Here is an 18,435-nt window from a genome sequence, read left to right as displayed (position 1 = left end):
CTCCTCAAACTGCTCTCTCAACAGATCGCAGTCATGGCGAGCAGACTGCACTGCATGGGCAAGTGCATTCTTGGCCTTTAAGAAATTGGAATAAAATCAAGTTGTCTTGCTGGGAGAGATTTTTTTTTTGTACTAAAAGCAGAACTTCTTGAAACCGTAGCCTACCTTCACCTCCTCCTCCAGCTGTCTCTTGAGGTCTTCAACCTGCTGAGTGTAGGACAGCTTCCCTCGGGTCAGCTGCGAGACCAAAGAGTCCTTTTCCTCCATCTGCCGCAGAAGCTCCCCTGTAAAACAAAGGCTCGGTCCGCAGATTGTCCTGTGGTTTTTCGATGTCATGAAATGGTGAAATAAAATGGTGATTTTATTTCAGCATGAGTGTATTTTGTTACCATTTTCAGTTTGCAGCTTTGCTTTTTGCATGGTGAAATCATTAATGGAGCGCTGGGCCTCCTCTGACTTTGTTCTGTACTCAGACATCTGGTCCTCCAGGGTACGGCACATTTTCTCCAGGTTGGTCTAAAGAAAAAGATTAACAAGGTGTCAAATTTAGCATGTTTGAAGAAAACGTGCAACCGATTGATTTCCATGTTCACTAGGCTGTAACAAGATCTCATCTCACAAGATGTTGAGGTAATTGAAACATCACAATATTTCTTGTTGAGGAGACTGCTACGTATGGTTCTGCCCAATGAAGCTGTAACATTAGGTGCCCCAGATTCTCTTAAATCATCTGTTTGGCAACAGTTGGGATTCGGTACATTTTTAATGTTTACACTTTTGAGAGGGACGGGGGCTCTTTGTGTTGCTATAAGTAACATAAACATGGTGCTAATGACTGTTAGCTTAGTATATGGGAGTTTTCTTCAAAATGTCAGCAGGCACTAAACTAAAGACTACTTTCACTGAAGATGCAAAAATACTCAATATAAAAAGTATATACCGTTAAGCTTCTGACTCGTATCTCTGTAAAGTAGCATGAACATGCAATTTAGTAAAGATGTATAGAAATATTTTGTTGCAGGCTTGAAGCCACAGTATGTGTATGAACAATGTGGAACGAGCTAATCCAATACAAATCACACTGGGGAAAACTAGTAGACTAGAAAGCATAGACCAGTTTCTTCATGTAAAGGTCCTTTAGTGTTTCCTGGAACAATGTCTTTTCTAAAGAGTTTCTAAATCACTAACACTAACACTGAAACTGATTTTATTCCAATTTCTTAAAGGCCAAGAATGCACTTTTACACACACATGTGCACATTTATTTTATTACAAACGAATAAAATAAATGTTTTATTAGTCTTATATTTTTTCTAGGAGTGTCTTACTTTCACTTTGGCGATTTGCTCCATGTTGGAGACCACATCATCCAGCTCCAGCTTGAGCTCGCTCTTCTCCTTCTCCAGCTTCTGCTTGACCCTCTGCAGGTTGTCAATCTGCTCTCCCAGGTCGGCCACACTGTCGGCGTTCTTCTTCCTCAGCGCCGCCGTGGTGGCTTCGTGCTGCAGGGTGGCCTCTTCGAGGNAAATCAGTGTCATGGATCTTTTGGTTCTTTGTGTTTAGGCGTTGGCAGCAAGAACAATTTCACTACTTGGAGGCCAAAAGTAACAGTTCGGCAGATATAAGGCTTTTATTTTTTTTTTTGTACATGCATGTTGATGTTTAGGGAGGACAGATTTCTCAGGTTCTTTGCCAGATCCTGCTGGCTTTTTTTTTTTTTTTTGTTTTTTTCATTTTACACCTCTGATGATAAAATAACTACGTGTCAGACTTTGGCATCTCAGGCACTTCGGTGTTAATTTTTGCTGCTAGAAACAAAGTGCTAAAAGATAACATTTTAGGAAAGATTCTTCCGAGGCCTGCCGGAAATTGTGGTGCAACCTCATGATTTGCATCTTGATCACTACCTATTTTCACTGTGAGGAGGACTATAGCATAAGTCCATCAAAGTGGCAAAATATTTTATTACCAAGCACTGCACCTGAAATACTAAAGCCTATCAAATATTCCATTCCATCCTTACAGTGCATTTCATGTTTAATATTGACCATATTTAAAATGCAATGCAATGTTTTCACTTTGATAAAAATTAAGTTTAGCTGTTTATATATATATATATATTTTTTTTTTTTTTGCCTACTTTAAGGTCAACAGGGGGAACAGTAAATTGGTAGCAAATATTCAAAAATTAAAAAAGAAAATTAAAAGACCAGTTACACAAAGTCTGGCTCAAATATGAGAATCTGTTATATTTAGCTTAAAGTGGAAAAACTGGTTATGCACCAAATGGTTTCATCAGTTAACCCCGTCAGAAATCTTCCTCCAGCACAATCAGTGAACTGTTGATATCAATAGGTCAGAGTAGCTGATAAAAAAATGGCAAATCATGTATTATGCAACATGATAAAGGAGAGAGGCGTTAAACACACTGACACTGTTTATTTTATTGGGAGTGGTTCTATAGAGTTATAAAAGAAAGCTTGGACTTTGAGATGTCACCGTGATTGAACCGTAACGTCACTGTTGCCACAATAAACAAACACCCTAGACACGTACCATCGTATTTGTTTTTTTTTTTTCTTTTCTTTTTTTTTACGTAAAGCAGAAAAAAAAGATTGCCTTGTAACATGATCTTTAGGTTAGATTAGCAATTTTAAAGGATTTACTTTTAGCATTTTATAACGTGGCTGTTAGGCTGCTGACTCTCCTTTATCTATTTATGAGCATGATGAGGTGTGGGAAACTGGAAATAGAGCAGTTTAAGTAATAAAAATGAACAAAGATATAGTTTAATCAGACTCAATATATTATAACTTTGATAGATGGTTGACCCATCAGTATGGCAAAGTTTATTTACAATAATTTCCCTAAAGGGGCTTTTTCAAAAAATAAGGACTTAACAGCTAGTGGGGGAAAAAAATACTTGGAAATTTTACTTTGAAAGAAAAAAACTTTACGTATCATTGTGATGCACTTATTGAAACAAATAAGGGAAGCTTATTTGTTTCAATAAGTAGGCCAAGCATACCAATGCTGCCCTCTAGTGGACTAACAGTATCTGTTTTTTGTTTTTTTTGGCTGTTTAATCAGAACATTATAGCAGCAACGACGTCTAAATGTTTCACATTACTGCCCCAGTCAAAAGTTTACACACACTCAACAGGGGTATTAATGTCATTTAATGAAAGATGCAACACGTAGCTTCCACTTTAATTCAACCCCGATTTAAATGGATTGGTTTCCTGGCTCCGACCAAACCAGAGCGAGGCCCGAGACGACTCAGAACCCCGATTCATCTGTTCCGTCCTCCTGCCTGAACCGAGCCGCCTGCAGTCGTCCTCCTACAGCCCATCCCCAGCTGCACACTCAGCTGCTCATGTCAGCAGCACATCAGAGCCGCATGCTGCGAGAAGCACAATTCTGAGAATCAAAGCCAAGGCTACTTCTTTTCTTTTTTCCTTTTTGTCATCCAAAAAAAAAAAAAAAAGAAGAAAACATTCAGCAGTTTTGTACTGGTAGTAAAGACATCCTGGTTTTTGCAAAATGTATTTTAAGTGTTGCTGTAATCAGCTGATGGAGTTAAATTAAACCACTGAGACTGGTGGTGCAGGTGCATGCATAATTCATTTATTCTTTTTTCCGCTCATGTTGCATGGAGGACAAAGAACTACAAGACTACGACTAAACTACAGGCACGCAGAGGAGCCTTGGCAGTGGCTTCATTCTTCATCATGCGATTTCTGGGGGGGGGAATAAAAAACAGACAGAAGACGTCATCCTTTTGCAAAATGATTTAGAGCAGCAAATGTTGAAACCTTGACACGTTCGTCTCCGCACCTTAGCTCCGGCGTCTCGGCTCTTCACTCGCAGCTTGTTGACTTGAGACTCTGCGATGTCGGCCCTCTCCTCCGCCTCCTCCAGCTCGTGCTGCAGCCTGCGCAGCTTGCTCAGATTCACGTTGGACTGTTCCTCCTGAAAAAATAAAATAAAATCAGGATCGGCGATGTTAACGTATGAAGGCGACCAAAACCGAAGTGTTCCAGCTTACGGCCTCCTCCGCGCTCCGCTTGTAGGATTTCACTTTCATCTGAAGTTTATCCACCAGATCCTGCAGACGGGCCAGGTTCTTTTTGTCCTCCTCCGTCTGTTCAGTCAGCAGATTATGTTGCTTACTGAGCATGAACGCAAAATCTTAGTGTTTTTGCTCTAATTTCTAGTGCAAATATCTTAGTACACTTTAAATGCGACAAAACGGACCAACAAGTAACTTGTCAGCGAGATGTGGGAGCTTGTTTTAAGTCAGCAAGTCCTTAATGTTGATGAAGAAGTTATAACAAGACATTTTTCCCATGTTACAAGTGAAATAACTTACCAGTGGAACCAGGACTTTTTTCATCGACATTAAGGAATTATTGACTTAAAACAAGCTCCCATATCATTCTGAAAAGCTACTTTAAAGTTGGTTTTGTCTTAGTTAAAGCATACAATTTGTGGTAGAAACTAGTTTTTGCAGTGTAGCGGCGGGGTTGACCTGGTAGGTGAGCTCCTTGATGCGTCTCTCATATTTGCGGACCCCTTTGATAGAGTCACTGCTCTTTCTTTGTTCCACGTCGATCTCGTTTTCCAGCTCTCTGATCTTGAAATGAAGGGGGAAGGGGAAAAAAAAAAAAAGAGGTTGCATTTATAAATGTAAAAGGTGCTGTAATTTCCAGCAGCACTGTGACGGATGGGGACAGTTTACCCTGGCCTCCAGCTTCTGGACCTGCTTCTTGCCGCCCTTCATCGCTATTTGCTCCGCTTCGTCCAGGCGGTGCTGCAGGTCCTTGATGGTTTGCTCCATGTTTTTCTTCATGCGCTCCAAGTGGGAGCAGGTGTCCTGCTCCTTCTTCAGCTCCTCTGCCATCATGGCTGCGTCGGTGATGGCCTTCTTGGCCTTCTCCTCGGCGTTTCTGCACTCCTGCACGGCCTCCTCCACCTCATTCTGAATCTGGGCGATGTCTCCCTCCAGCTTCTTCTTCTGGTTCAGCAGGCTGGTGTTCTGGGAGATCAGGATAGAGCGTTAGCTCGCCAGTAGCACGTCTTGACTGACTGGTAACATTAAAAAAATTGTTAAAACAGATTGAAACTGAACATTTATAAAAAAGAAAAAAAAAACATTGTAAAGCCATACAGGCAGGTAGTAGGGCTTTTTTTGTGTGTGTTTCAGATTTGAAATGTTTGGAGGCTGAGTAATCTCACATTGTGTTCCAAAGAATGAAGTGAAAAGTGTAGAGAAAATCAGTTCAGAAATGAAAATCAGAAATTTTCAAATGATAAAAATACAGGAAAAAGAAGTAGCTCTTAAGTTTAGCAGCGAATCATGAGCCTTGAAGCAGAGTGTCATAAGACAGCTTATGACACTCTGCTGTCATAAGCTTAGCTCTTAAGTTTAGCAGCGAATCATGAGCCTTGAAGCAGAGTGTCATAAGACAGCTTTGGTGCAGAGCTAGACTCCGGTCAACACAGGAGTGGGAGCGGCTCCATGTTCACTCAACATGCAAGTAAGCAACAGAAAACTTGTTCACTTGTACAACTGCCTATAAACTTTTGTTCAACTTCTCATTATCCCTCGTGCGCTGTTCCACCCTAAAGGAGGAGCCGAGTTGTGAAGCGTCCCTCGTACCAACATGGGTACGGACTGGACATTTGCTGGCTGGTGTACCTGTGAGTGCAGCAGCTGAACTCTCTCGCTGACATCCAGCAGTTCCTGCTCCGCCAGCTTGCGCCCTCTCTCGGTTTGCTCCACCAGAGACCTCAGCTCGTCGAGCTCCGCCTGCAGCAAGTTGTTGCGTCTCTCCACAATCGCGATGTTCTCCTTAAGGTCGTCGTTGGACCGAAGCGCATCGTCCAGATGTAGCTGCGAGTCCTGTTACGACAAACAATACGTAGATTCGGTTTACCTTCCATTGACAAGTGATGAGCCTGGAATGGAAAATCGAAGCGTCTGTGATGTTGGGTCTGTGACCTTTAGGTGGGCATGGACTCCTTTGAGCTGCTTCTGAGCCTCTGCCGCTTGCCTGTTGGCCTGGCTCAGCTGGATCTCCATCTCGTTGAGATCTCCTTCCATCTTCTTCTTCAGCCTGAGAGCCTCGTTTCTGCTGCGAGTCTCCGCCTCCAGGGAGCCCTGCAGGGTGTCCACCGTCCTCTGCTGGTTCCTCTTAGCCTGCTCCATCTCCTCATCCTTCTCGGCCAGCTTGCGCTCGATGTCCGCCTTCACCTGATTGAACTCTAGTTGCGTTCGGAGGATCTTACCCTCCTCGTGTTCAAGGGAACCCTGGTGCAAAAAACAGAAAGCGGCTGGGTTTCCCCTCAAAGCATCAAAGGTCACAAAGGTGAATGCGTGACGTATCCAACATTTTAATCACCTCGGCTTCTTCCAGAGCCGTTTGTATCTCGGCTTTCTCCTGCTCCAGCTGCTTGCGGATCTTCTCCAGCTCATGGATACTCTTTCCTCCCTCACCAAGTTGCTCAGTTAGGTCAGAAATTTCCTCTGTTTTAGGCAGAATTATTCCGTTTTCTATCATTCAACCATATCGTGTGTATTGTGAAACTTGAACAATGAGTTCTACGTGCCTTGAAGGTTCTTGTTTTCGCGTTTCATGGTCTCCAGATGATCCAGAGACTCTTCGTAGGAGTTCTTGAGCTTGAACAGCTCAGTGCTGAGGGAACGTGCCTCTTTCTGAGAACTTTCCAGCTCAGTCTGAGACTCCTCGTACTTCTGCTTCCACTCAGCAAGGACCTGCAAGAATTTCAAGTAACAAATTTTCTCAACAAGCCTTCCTTTTCCCCCCAAAAGGACTCTGCATATCCGCAACGTGTCAGCACCTTGTCAAAGTTTCTTTGCTTCTTGTCCAAAGCTGCAGCAGCCGCATTAGATCTCTCCACATCCACCATGAGATCCTCGATTTCCCCTTGAAGCCTGTGTTTGGTTTTCTCCAGGGAGGAGCATTTAGCGTTTGCAGCTTCAACAGCTTCCTCGGCCTCCTGCAAGCGTTGAGCTAGCTTCTTCCTAAAGGCAAAAACATAATAAAGCAATCACAGCTCAGGCAAAACAAAAGAGAAGGGAATTGTTCTGAAGTCCTTACTTTGCTTCTTCCAGCTCCTCGGTTCTTTGGATGGCATCAGTTTCATACTTGGTTCTCCACTGAGCCACCTCGGAGTTGGCCTTGGACAAGCTGCGCTGGAACTCGGCTTTGGCCTCCTGCTCCTCCTCAAACTGCTCTCTCAACAGATCGCAGTCATGGCGAGCAGACTGCACTGCATGGGCAAGTGCATTCTTGGCCTTTAAGAAATTGGAATAAAATAAAGTTGTCTTGCTGGGAGAGATTTTTTTTTTTTTTTTGTACTAAAAGCAGAACTTCTTGAAACCGTAGCCTACCTTCACCTCCTCCTCCAGCTGTCTCTTGAGGTCTTCAACCTGCTGAGTGTAGGACAGCTTCCCTCGGGTCAGCTGCGAGACCAAAGAGTCCTTTTCCTCCATCTGCCGCAGAAGCTCCCCTGTAAAACAAAGGCTCGGTCCGCAGATTGTCCTGTGGTTTTTCGATGTCATGAAATGGTGAAATAAAATGGTGATTTTATTTCCGCATGACTGTATTTTGTTACCATTTTCAGTTTGCAGCTTTGCTTTTTGCATGGTGAAATCATTAATGGAGCGCTGGGCCTCCTCTGACTTTATTCTGTACTCAGACATCTGGTCCTCCAGGGTACGGCACATTTTCTCCAGGTTGGTCTAAAGAAAAAGATTAACAAGGTGTCAAATTTAGCATGTTTGAAGAAAACGTGCAACCGATTGATTTCCATGTTCACTAGGCTGTAACAAGATCTCATCTCACAAGATGTTGAGGTAATTGAAACATCACAATATTTCTTGTTGAGGAGACTGCTATGTATGGTTCTGTCCGATGAAGCTGTAACATTAGGTGCCCCAGATTCTCTTAAATCATCTGTTTGGCAACAGTTGGGATTCGGTACATTTTTAATGTTTACACTTTTGAGAGGGACGGGGGCTCTTTGTGTTGCTATAAGTAACATAAACATGGTGCTAATGACTGTTAGCTTAGTATATGGGAGTTTTCTTCAAAATGTCAGCAGGCACTAAACTAAAGACTACTTTCACTGAAGATGCAAAAATACTCAATATAAAAAGTATATAGCGTTAAGCTTCTGACTCGTATCTCTGTAAAGTAGCATGAACATGCAATTTAGTAAAGATGTATAGAAATATTTTGTTGCAGGCTTGAAGCCACAGTATGTGTATGAACAATGTGGAACGAGCTAATCCAATACAAATCACACTGGGGAAAACTAGTAGACTAGAAAGCATAGACCAGTTTCTTCATGTAAAGGTCCTTTAGTGTTTCCTGGAACAATGTCTTTTCTAAAGAGTTTCTAAATCACCAACACTGAAATTGAGGTTTTCCTATCACTTTTACACACACATGTGCACATTTATTTTATTACAAACGAATAAAATAAATGTTTTATTAGTCTTATATTTTTTCTAGGAGTGTCTTACTTTCACTTTGGCGATTTGCTCCATGTTGGAGACCACATCATCCAGCTCCAGCTTGAGCTCGCTCTTCTCCTTCTCCAGCTTCTGCTTGACCCTCTGCAGGTTGTCAATCTGCTCTCCCAGGTCGGCCACACTGTCGGCGTTCTTCTTCCTCAGCGCCGCCGTGGTGGCTTCGTGCTGCAGGGTGGCCTCTTCGAGGTCTCTGCGCATCTTCTGAAACTCAGCCTCCCTCTTCTTGTTCAGCTCGATCTGGGCTGTGGTGGCTCCTCCGGCCTCCTCCAGCCTCTCGCTGATCTCCTCCAGCTCCCTGGCCAAGTCGGCTCTCTGCTTCTCCACTTTGGCCCGGGCAGCCCTTTCGGCCTCCAGCTCTTCCTCCAGCTCTTCAATTCGGGCCTTGATGGAAGTCGCCCGACATTGTTAGAGGCACGGCTAATAAAGAGAAAACGAAGCATAACATGTCTGCTGGCGCGCTTACCTGCAACTCCTTCAGTTTTTTCTGAAGCTGAGCACCCATCGCCTGCTCGTCCTCAATCTTACTGAGTTGCTGGCTGATTTCAAAGTCTTTCCTGCATTCAAAGGCACAAACCTTTTACTTTAGACAACTGTCATAAAAATCACATCTGCTGATTTGTAAATTTTACTTTTTAAGCTTCTCCTCCAGCTGCTGTTTGTCGTTCTCCAGGTCCATCACATTTTCTTGGGTCAATTTCAAGTCCCCTTCCAGCTTCCTCTTGGCTCTTTCCAGATCCATTCTTATTTTCTTCTCTTGCTCCAGGGATCCTTCAAGCTGAAGCATCATTCCAAACAATTAGCTCACTAATTTGTCTCTAGTCCATCCAAGGTACTTCTCTCTTAATGCAAGAACTCACATCATCGACTTGCTGTTCCAGCTTGACTTTGGCCTTGGTCAGAGAGTTGACTTTGTCCTCCTCACTCTGCAGGTCATCCAGCGTCTGCTGATGAGCCTCCTGAAGAGCTTTCTTTTCCTTGGTCAACTTGGCAATGATTTCATCCAACGCTGCCATCTCTTCTGTCAGGTTTTTCACCTTATAGGAAGCACACAACATACTACCATGAAGAAGGGAATTATTCCCAAAGCCAAGAATTTGACCAGCGAGTTAGCATGAAATATACCTTGTTCTCAGTGGCGTGTTTTTCCTTTTCCACTTTAGCCAAAGTCAGCTCCAGATCGTCGATGTCTTTCTTGAGCTCTGAACATTCGTCCTCAAGCTTCCTCTTTTTGGCTGTCAGCTCTGCATTCATTTCCTCCTCATCCTCCAGCCGCTCTGTCAGCTCTTTCACTTTGGCCTCCAGTTGGATTTTGCTCTTGATCAAACCTTCACAACGCTCCTCGGCATCCGCAAGATTGTCTTGCTCCTACACAGAGGGAATTAAGCTTGTGTTATATTCTACAGTAGCTCTATGCAACTGTTAAAAATTAAGATAAGGTACTCAGCCCACAGATTGAAATTGGAGCTGTAAATCATTCTTCTCTTGGAGAAGGGTGACCATCTTTTCCTCAAGCTCTTTCTTGCGGGCTTCGGATTTGGCGTAGGCCTCCTTGAGCTTGGTAAACTCCTCTTTCATGTTTGCCATCTCCTTCTCGGTCTCAGCTGATTTAAGCAAAGGCTTGATCTTGAAGAACATCTTCATCCAGGGCCAATTCTTCACACCCATGAAGGCACGGATGTTCCACTGGATCACCAACAAGGCATCTCTGTGGAGAAAATCAGGATGTTTGAGTTTTCTTTGTTAGAATTATGTTGTTTTTTTTTTTGTTTTGGTTTTTTTGCGGTGAAAATAAGCAGTGAACTCCAACCTGCGTTCAACAATTTTCTGGAACTCAATCCTGGCAAGAAGTCCTCTGGATCTCGCCTGAATCCCAGTGATGATGAGAGCTAGACGGTCGTCTCTCATCTCTTCCAGTACACCCAGCAGCCCAGCTTTGAAGAACACCTGATAGTGACAGATTTATTTTATTTTATTTTATTTTATTTTATTTTATTTTGTCAAAGGACAGGAAATGTTTTTCTCAATCTGCTCTTTATGGTTTTTTAATATACAGAACCAACCTTTGTGTGTCCCAGCTTGTACTGCTCATGATCGATATCCAAAGACCCCAAAAGTTTCTCAGCTGCTTTTTTATTGTCAATGAACTGCCCTTCAGGGATGGCACTCGGGTTCAAGATGCGATATCTGAAACGGCGCAACTTTTGGAGGTAAATATGAAAATTTCTAAATGAAATCGTAAGCTGCGAAATTCTATAGTTCTAAGGATTGTTGGCATATTTGTCTTATTAAACTTCAGGTAACCCAAGAGAAGCATCAGCAACATTGCTGTAAAGAAAGTACCAACAATGACAACTTCTGACCTCAACCATCAAACTTGACAACTTCAACAAATTAGGTGTCATGCTTTGGAACATCATTTATACCCAAATGGAAAGGATCTTGCAAATAACATGAGTTTTTCTTGCCTTTGCTTGAAATCGCCGTACTGAATCCTGTTAGGGAATCCTTTTCTGCAGATTCTGATTCCTTCCAGCACACCGTTACAGCGCAGCTGGTGCATGACCAGAGGGTTCTCCATAGCCCCGGGAGTCTTGGTCTCATTGGGGATGATGCAGCGAACAAAATGAGGGTGAGTTGACCTGAGGTTGGTCATTAGTTTGTTCAGATTTTCCTGTTAATGCAAGTACAGCATAAATAAGGTATTGGATGCAGGATACCTAGCTTTGAAAATGTCTAAAACGTGATATGTACTCTACCCTGTGCAAAGCAGACACAGTCTGGAAGGAAGAACCTTTCTTCTTTCCTCCCTTTCCCCCTTTGCCTCCTGCATCCTGGGCTGTATGAACATTATAGACATTAAAGTTGAAAATTACTGCTTAAATTCAATGGAAGTAATAATCAGTAAGGTGACAGAGGCCTCACCTGAATCAGCGCCAGCATACCCAGCAAACAGCATAGATAGTAACTTCAGGTTAGACTTCTGATAGAGTCCAACCACAGTCTCATTCAGTGGATCTTTATTCTTCTCCAGCCAGTTGCCGATGTTGTAATCAACAGTACCAGCATAGTGAATCAAAGAGAAATGAGCTTCTGGTTTCCCTTTAACGATTCTGGGCTTTTGGAAGTTGGGGCTTTTACCCAGATGGTTGTCATACAGTTTGGCCTTAAATGTCGTGTCACTGGCTTTTGGGAACATACACTCCTCTTCAAGGATAGACATGATGCCCATCGGCTGTTAGGGTAGATTCACGAAAGATTAAACATCAAACACTCTGCAAGTTTAGCATCCCTTAATGTCTATGCACAGAAAAGAAATGACAGCATGAACATGAGCATCTGATCTGAGAATAAATCCTCAGATGACGTCTTGAATGCTCTTAGACTGGATGATGTACAAACCTTTTCAATGAGTTCAATGCAGGCTGCCAAGTCCATACCAAAGTCAATGAACTCCCACACAATGCCCTCTTTCTTGTACTCCTCTTGCTCCAACACAAACATGTGGTGGTTGAAAAACTGCTGCAGCTTCTCATTGGTGTAGTTGATGCACAGTTGCTCAAAGGTGTTGAACTAGAAGCCATAAAAGCAAATGCAGAGTGAGATCTTTTCTCCTACAGATCGGCTGCCCATGAAACCACAAACCCTCACATCAAAGATCTCAAATCCAGCGATGTCCAACACCCCAATGAAGTACTGCCGAGGCTGTTTGGTATCCAGGGACTGGTTGATTCTCACCACCATCCACAGGAACATTTTCTCATACACTGACTTTGCCAGAGCACCGATAGAGTAGTACACCTAAAAATGGGATGGATGCAAACTGATTTAAACGTGATATTTATCAATTCTGCTGATACACACACAAAACATAGATGCGTTTTGGTTACCTGCTGCACACTCTGGCCCTTGGTGACCCACTCGTTGCCTACTTTAACTCTCGGGTGACAGAGCCCCTTGATGAGGTCAGCAGAGTTCAGGCCCATAAGATATGCCACTTTGTCCACATCTAAAATTGGTTATTGTGTCAGATTATTGCTATTATTGCAATGGGATCAGAGAATGTTTCTGTAGTTACAACGATGTCAAAGTGTACAAACAGACGGCGTCATTGCCTACCCTCTGTGCCGTCGGGCTCTGCTTGTTCTTCCCTCTGCTTCTGCTTGAACTTCATATTTCCATAATGCATAATAGCTCCAGTCAACTTGTAGATGCCATTCTTTTCCTCTTGGGTGAATCCCAGGACGTCAAAAGCTTCCTATTACCAAATAAAATTTAATTTGACTTAGTTTGGAAACTATGTGCAGGGGGATTTCGGCTAAACAGACTGCATTTACTTACATCAGTAGCAATTAGCTCATCTGCATCGTTGATGGAGGCTACGGTTGTTTCTCCTTGAGAGATGTACGCGTAGTCATAGGGGTTGTTGGTGATCAACAGCATTTCTGTTAAAGGAGTGAAAAGGTTCGGTTATAAAGACTGAGGTGTTTTATAAGACTTGCATAGTCTTTGTTTGCAGTGTGCTCACCAAGCAGCTCTGGCTTCCTTTGGGACAGAATCTGATAGAAGATGTGATAGTCTCTCTCAGCTTTGAGCTGATAAGTGACACGAGATTTTTCCAACAGATCTAAAAAAAGAAATATGTTATGATTACATTTAGGGTGTCCACAAGAGATCAAGCTAAACTTTAGTCAATAGCTTTGTATTCTTCTGAATATAAAGCTGAAGGTAGTCATTGACTTTCACAAAAGTGATGTGGTTTTACTAGAAAATCGTTCAAAGAAATGATGGAAAAATGTTGGACAGCTTTTTATCAAAGCAGACTCACATGTCTCAATGTCAGCTGAGGCCAATTTTCCACTCACCCCAAAGTGAATTCGAATGAATTTACCCTGTAAAATATAATAACACACACACACACACACGCGCACACACACGCGCACACACACACACGCACACACACACACGCACACACACACACACACACACACACACACACACAACTCATGATACTCTGTCATTTCTTCAACTTGATGTTTAACTCTGCAGGCTCTCTAAATGCAGCAATAAAAAATAGGAAGTGAGGAAATGTTCATACAAATCTGGAAGAGTTGTCATTTCGGATGGTCTTGGCATTTCCAAAAGCCTCCAGAGCAGGATTGGCCTGGATGATTTGATCTTCCAGGGTTCCCTGTGTGGAAGTACAAGGTTTAATCACTGTAGCCGTAGATTTTAGTTTTTTTATTCTTTATAACATTGAAGGAATAATATCAACCTTTTTCTCCTGATTTGGATCTTTCTTTCCAGAGACAGCCGCAATGCTGGCAAAGTACTGGATGACCCTTTTGGTGTTTACAGTCTTTCCTGCACCAGATTCTCCACTGGGCAGAGAAAAACATATAGTATACATAATAAATATGATATAAAGGTTAAAGAAATCAGCTTGAAAATATAATCAAAGCAGCTTTGAGTACCATATATAACTTACGTGATGAGGATTGACTGGTTTTCTCTGTCTACGATATCAAACAAGATCTGTGTTAGTCCATTTGTCTTTTAATATCTGGATAATTTCTGACATTCTTTTCTAGCTGGAACTCACCCGACAACATGTACTGGTAGGCATTGTCAGAGATGGAGTAGATGTGAGGAGGAGCTTCACTCCTCTTCTTTCCTCTGTAGGCGTTAACCACCGATTTATCGTACACCGGCAGCCACTTGTAAGGATTGACGGTGACGCAGAAGAGCCCTGAGTAGGTCTGACGCCAGAGACGGACAGCAAACGTATGACTTACTGGGAACGTAAAGTTGAAAACAAGCAGCTTGTTGATGTTTGTAGCGATTGCTCACATAGATCATCCATGCCGCGTAACGCTCTTTGAGGTTAAACAACACCGCGGGCTCATGGAGGAAGGTGAACATGGCCATGTCTTCGATTTTATCAAACTTTGGCGGGTTCTGGGGGTGGACATCTACCTCCTTAACCGTAACAGTCTGTAAGACATTCATCACAGCAAACATCTCTGTTCAAATTCATTTAAGATCCACTAAAAGTTGTTGGGGTTTTTTTTTGTTTTTAACCACAACCATTTCTCCAGGTTACAAATGTACATTTGCGCCCTGCTTACCTTTCCAGTTTCAGTTTCAACGGTGACTTTGTCCCCATCTCTGCTGGTAACTGTGGCTTTAACATACTCCACTTCGGGATCGGGCACGAAACAGGCCCTCTTCATGTCAAAAGGTCGCGTTTGGGCCTCCAGTCGCTCCTTGTCGGATTTTCTCAGGAAGGACGCTGCTGGCCCAAACTCCGCCATTATGGCGTCACCTGACATCTTGAAAGCTGTGGAAAGTTGGGGTTTGATTTCAAAAGATTTAGGCAGTGGATTACTTTTACTCTCCAAAGAATCCAGAGAAGTCCCGAACCTAAATAAAACTAAACTAGAAATGTGTTAAAAGTACGTTCTCAACTACAATCTTTTTTTCTTCTTTAAAAAATTTCAGAATGATAGGACATAAAGATGTGAAGACTAATTACCAGGCAAAAACTATTGCAACACAGAACTGCAAAGAAATTAAATGCAAATTTCAAATACAACCATCCCTAAAATACTAGTTATTTTATTAGACTGACTGATCGATTATTCAGCTGATTGGTTACTTAATCGGTTCATCATTTACTCACTGTGATCAACATTGTTTCCCATGATTCCTGCTCTTATTGCATCAACAAGTCACACTTGCTAATTTAATTAATTTCACATATTCAGTGTTTATTTGATCATTTTCTTTACTCTTAATCTTCATTTCTCCTATGTTTCTTTAGCAGCACTATTGGTTATTGTTGGTTATTAAGATTAGTAGCGCTGTTGTTATTGACTTTTCCCTGTTTACGGCTGAAATAAAACTATATTATTATTATTATTATTATTATTATTATTATCATATGTGAAATATAGACTGCTGCACCAAAAACTAGACAGGTGAATTACCCTAAAGTCATTTATTTTCTATTGGGGAACTTATGACCTTCTTTACCTGTTTGATGGTCCTCTTCTCTTTAGCTGACTTGTTCTGCTGGATGAGTCTTTAAAAGGTGAAATGTTACATCAGATTTTGAGTCACTGACAGGATTAGTGATGAAATGATGGCGTACTGACCGGCAGGTGTGCTGTTTCTGTCCTTTGCTGCTGCAGCTTCTCTGGATCTCCTCTTTTTATACATCCAGTAGGCAGTGCTTTGCTGAAGCAGCTCCCCCCCTACAAGGACAGAGCAAGAGCACAAAAGGGAACATCTGCATTTAGAAATAAGAAGGTGTGGACAGTCATAGCTGCCACGTTTCTATTGGCTGTTGCACGTAAAGACTATCAGAAGATTCTAAATCAGGATCTATTTCGGTCCTGACCTTCTTGAAAGATGGAAGACAAAAAAAATAAAAAATACTGAAATCTCAGAAAAGATTCCTGCCCAACACTGAAGGCTGAGTGGTATCTACGAGACAAATTTTCAGGATTTTTTTTTTGTCTAAAATGTGCAAAATATTTATTTTTTTTTTTGCTGTTACAAATTCTTTTGCCGATTAACTCAATAAATATTTGCTTGTATGGGGGAAATGTGCAGAAAAAGCCATGTTGATGTTTTCTTACAGTTTTTCCAAAGCGGAAAAAGAACCTTTCACTCACACTACAATAAGGTTGAACATCACACTGTCAGAGTCCCTATTGTCAGAGGATTCAACTGTCCTGGAGGACAAAGATAACCTTGTGAATACTTTGGCTTGGATTCTTTCTCGCAGACCTTCCTTGCCTCCCTCTGGACAGTGTGCCCTCCTCTGTCCACAATAAAAGGTTGGGTGGGACAGCTGCCTGCTTGCAAAGCTCTCCGTAGCGTGCTGGAAATAAATACATTCACCTCAGATGGGATATCCACCACCTTCTCAGTGAACTCCGTATCATTAGCAGCAGGATCAATGCTGATAATAAGCGTCACGTTAACAGAAGACATCTTTAAGTCAGGTGTTTATTGAGCCGACCACCTTAAGACCCCCTGAAGAAGCACACGAGTCCCTGTGACACCGAGGATTTCACACGCTGGGAGTTCAGCAACCTCGTGGGTCTCGTTAATTGGCTGTCTGCTCCTCGTGTCGCACTCCTCAGCACACCGAGGCTCTCATTCTCAGCTGTCTTTTGTCCCTTTCACGGATTTCAACAACTAGCTTTTCAAGCCTCTTCAGCCCTTCTATATGCAGCCTGTATGCATGCTTCAAACCGATGCAGAGGCTGAACATTTAGGGCCAGTTAAGAGTTGTTTTGTGAATAAACGAGACAGTTTGTCTTGGTCTGAGTCTGGCATATTTGCAGCAGCAGTAGGAAACCTGTAGAAATTTACGTTCCTTTTAGATATTTGTGAAAACCGTCACTGAGTCCTGGTAGTATGAGACAGATAATCTGTGAAAGGACCACAGGAGGAATCAGAGGAGCTCAATTTTTTCACAGAATTTCTGTCTCATAATATACTGTAAGTACACAGTGAAGGTTTTAAGAAATATGCAAATAATAATAATAATAATAATAATAAAATAGCAAAAAACATTTTTATAAAAGTTACATGCCACACCTTTAATGCACACATCTTAGATGAATTTCAACATCCTTTCCATAAAAGTCTGGTATTCATTTCTATTCTTAACTCTGACACCCCTAAATAAAATCCGCTGCAGCTGATTGCACGGTCAAATCCATCATCTGAAGATGGAAAAGAGTATGGCACAACCTACTGCACTGGACAAGTAGGGAGAGCATTAATCAGAGAAGCAGCCATTAAAGCTTCAGTCCTCCAAAGCTCTATTAAAGCTTTGGAGGACTGCAAACATCCATAGCTCAGATGGGAGAGCCTGTTGAAAGGACTCTAATTAGTCTCCTACTCCATAAACTTGACTTTAACTGAAGAGTTCTGAAGAGGAAGTAATGTTGTTTTTAACATCTTCTGGCACTAGTGCTCATTATTTAACAGGACAGGAAATGAACTGAGAGGGAAGAAGGGCGCAGACAGACAACAAAGGTCTCAGGTCAGGGACTGAACCCTGCACTACTGCTTTGAGGACAGCATATGAAAATTCTCATGTAGAGTTTGCTATAAAGGGCAGAGGAAACATGTAGATGGGTTGGATCTGGTCAGCTAATACAGAAGCAAAGTTTTAGAGTGCAAAGAAAGCCAACGTTGCACCATTATCACCATGGTGACTTCTGGTAGGAACAGCATCATATTCTGGGAATGCCTTTCTTCAACAGGAAGTTACACTTGTTAGGAAGATGAATGTAGCTGAAAAGAGTTGAGACTTGAGTGGAGGTTCACTTTGCATCAGAAGATGAAAATTAAGTAGTATTAATTAAAACACACAGCAGGTATCTATTTAAAAATATGTGACATGTAAGCACAGTTACCTTATTAAAGTGTATTAAACCACAGTATTTAACGTTGGGGGTTAATGGACCGGCTCCATTTGCCAAAGGATAATGCAGCAAATTGATTTAATCCCATTTCAGGGTCTAGTTTTCTCAAATAACATCAGCACACACCTTGTGACAGTCCTCTGGGTGTCAGCCAAAGGATTCCTGAGCATAATGCCTTAAAAAAACAAAAAAAGACTTAGAGGCGTTCTGGAGACCGTGTTGTCTTTTCGCCTCCTTTAGCTGTGAGATGAACCACGTGACTTTGACAAAGCCAGTGCAAATGTCAATGGCGCACTGAGACGGAGAACAAAGGCCGAGTGGCACAGTGTCACACAGCAGATAAATACGGCTGCCGGCCCGCCTCGCGCGACTTCTTCCCTGTCGTTATCCTCAACATTAGTTGTGTTTTTAAAAAGAAAACCAGTT

The 18,435-nt window shown here is 42.3% G+C and overlaps 1 protein-coding gene across 1 annotated transcript; it reads right to left on the bottom strand.

The window, feature by feature from the left end:
- Nucleotides 1-3,443: 3,443 nt before the first annotated feature.
- On the bottom strand, nucleotides 3,444-15,783 carry LOC103135331 (myosin-6). Its single transcript, XM_016669421.1, has 39 exons — nucleotides 15,718-15,783; nucleotides 15,596-15,644; nucleotides 14,689-14,900; nucleotides 14,411-14,554; nucleotides 14,163-14,319; nucleotides 14,049-14,076; nucleotides 13,836-13,941; nucleotides 13,659-13,751; nucleotides 13,389-13,452; nucleotides 13,089-13,187; nucleotides 12,902-13,005; nucleotides 12,680-12,818; nucleotides 12,451-12,569; nucleotides 12,212-12,361; nucleotides 11,963-12,133; nucleotides 11,486-11,795; nucleotides 11,320-11,399; nucleotides 11,029-11,234; nucleotides 10,624-10,747; nucleotides 10,371-10,507; nucleotides 10,013-10,268; nucleotides 9,686-9,928; nucleotides 9,421-9,597; nucleotides 9,193-9,338; nucleotides 9,027-9,117; nucleotides 8,555-8,944; nucleotides 7,642-7,768; nucleotides 7,418-7,536; nucleotides 7,125-7,321; nucleotides 6,865-7,048; nucleotides 6,613-6,778; nucleotides 6,405-6,529; nucleotides 6,005-6,313; nucleotides 5,702-5,905; nucleotides 4,742-5,038; nucleotides 4,532-4,636; nucleotides 4,049-4,144; nucleotides 3,838-3,972; nucleotides 3,444-3,740 (listed from the first exon to the last, which is right to left on the bottom strand). Exons 3-39 carry the CDS (start codon nucleotides 14,890-14,892, stop codon nucleotides 3,720-3,722), a joined length of 5,823 nt encoding a protein of 1,940 aa, XP_016524907.1. The 5' UTR covers nucleotides 14,893-14,900; nucleotides 15,596-15,644; nucleotides 15,718-15,783; the 3' UTR covers nucleotides 3,444-3,719.
- Nucleotides 15,784-18,435: the final 2,652 nt, after the last annotated feature.

The sequence above is a fragment of the Poecilia formosa genome, unplaced genomic scaffold (genome assembly GCF_000485575.1).
Source record: "Poecilia formosa unplaced genomic scaffold, Poecilia_formosa-5.1.2 Scaffold24, whole genome shotgun sequence".
NCBI classification, from domain to species: Eukaryota; Metazoa; Chordata; class Actinopteri; order Cyprinodontiformes; family Poeciliidae; genus Poecilia; species Poecilia formosa.
The sequence above is the reverse complement of the archived record's forward strand: the minus strand, read 5'-3'. Positions and strand labels throughout refer to the sequence as shown.

What these genes read in the sequence shown, in the direction of transcription:
- LOC103135331 (XM_016669421.1), bottom strand. Translation starts at nt 14,892, where the DNA reads ATGTCAGGTGACGCCATAATGGCGGAGTTTGGGCCAGCAGCGTCCTTC. An exon ending in CTGGATTTGAGATCTTTGAT is followed by an intron (nt 12,134 to 12,211) that starts GTGAGGGTTTGT and finishes TATGGCTTCTAG; the next exon opens with TTCAACACCTTTGAGCAACT. An exon ending in GTATGCTGGCGCTGATTCAG is followed by an intron (nt 11,400 to 11,485) that starts GTGAGGCCTCTG and finishes ATGTTCATACAG; the next exon opens with CCCAGGATGCAGGAGGCAAA.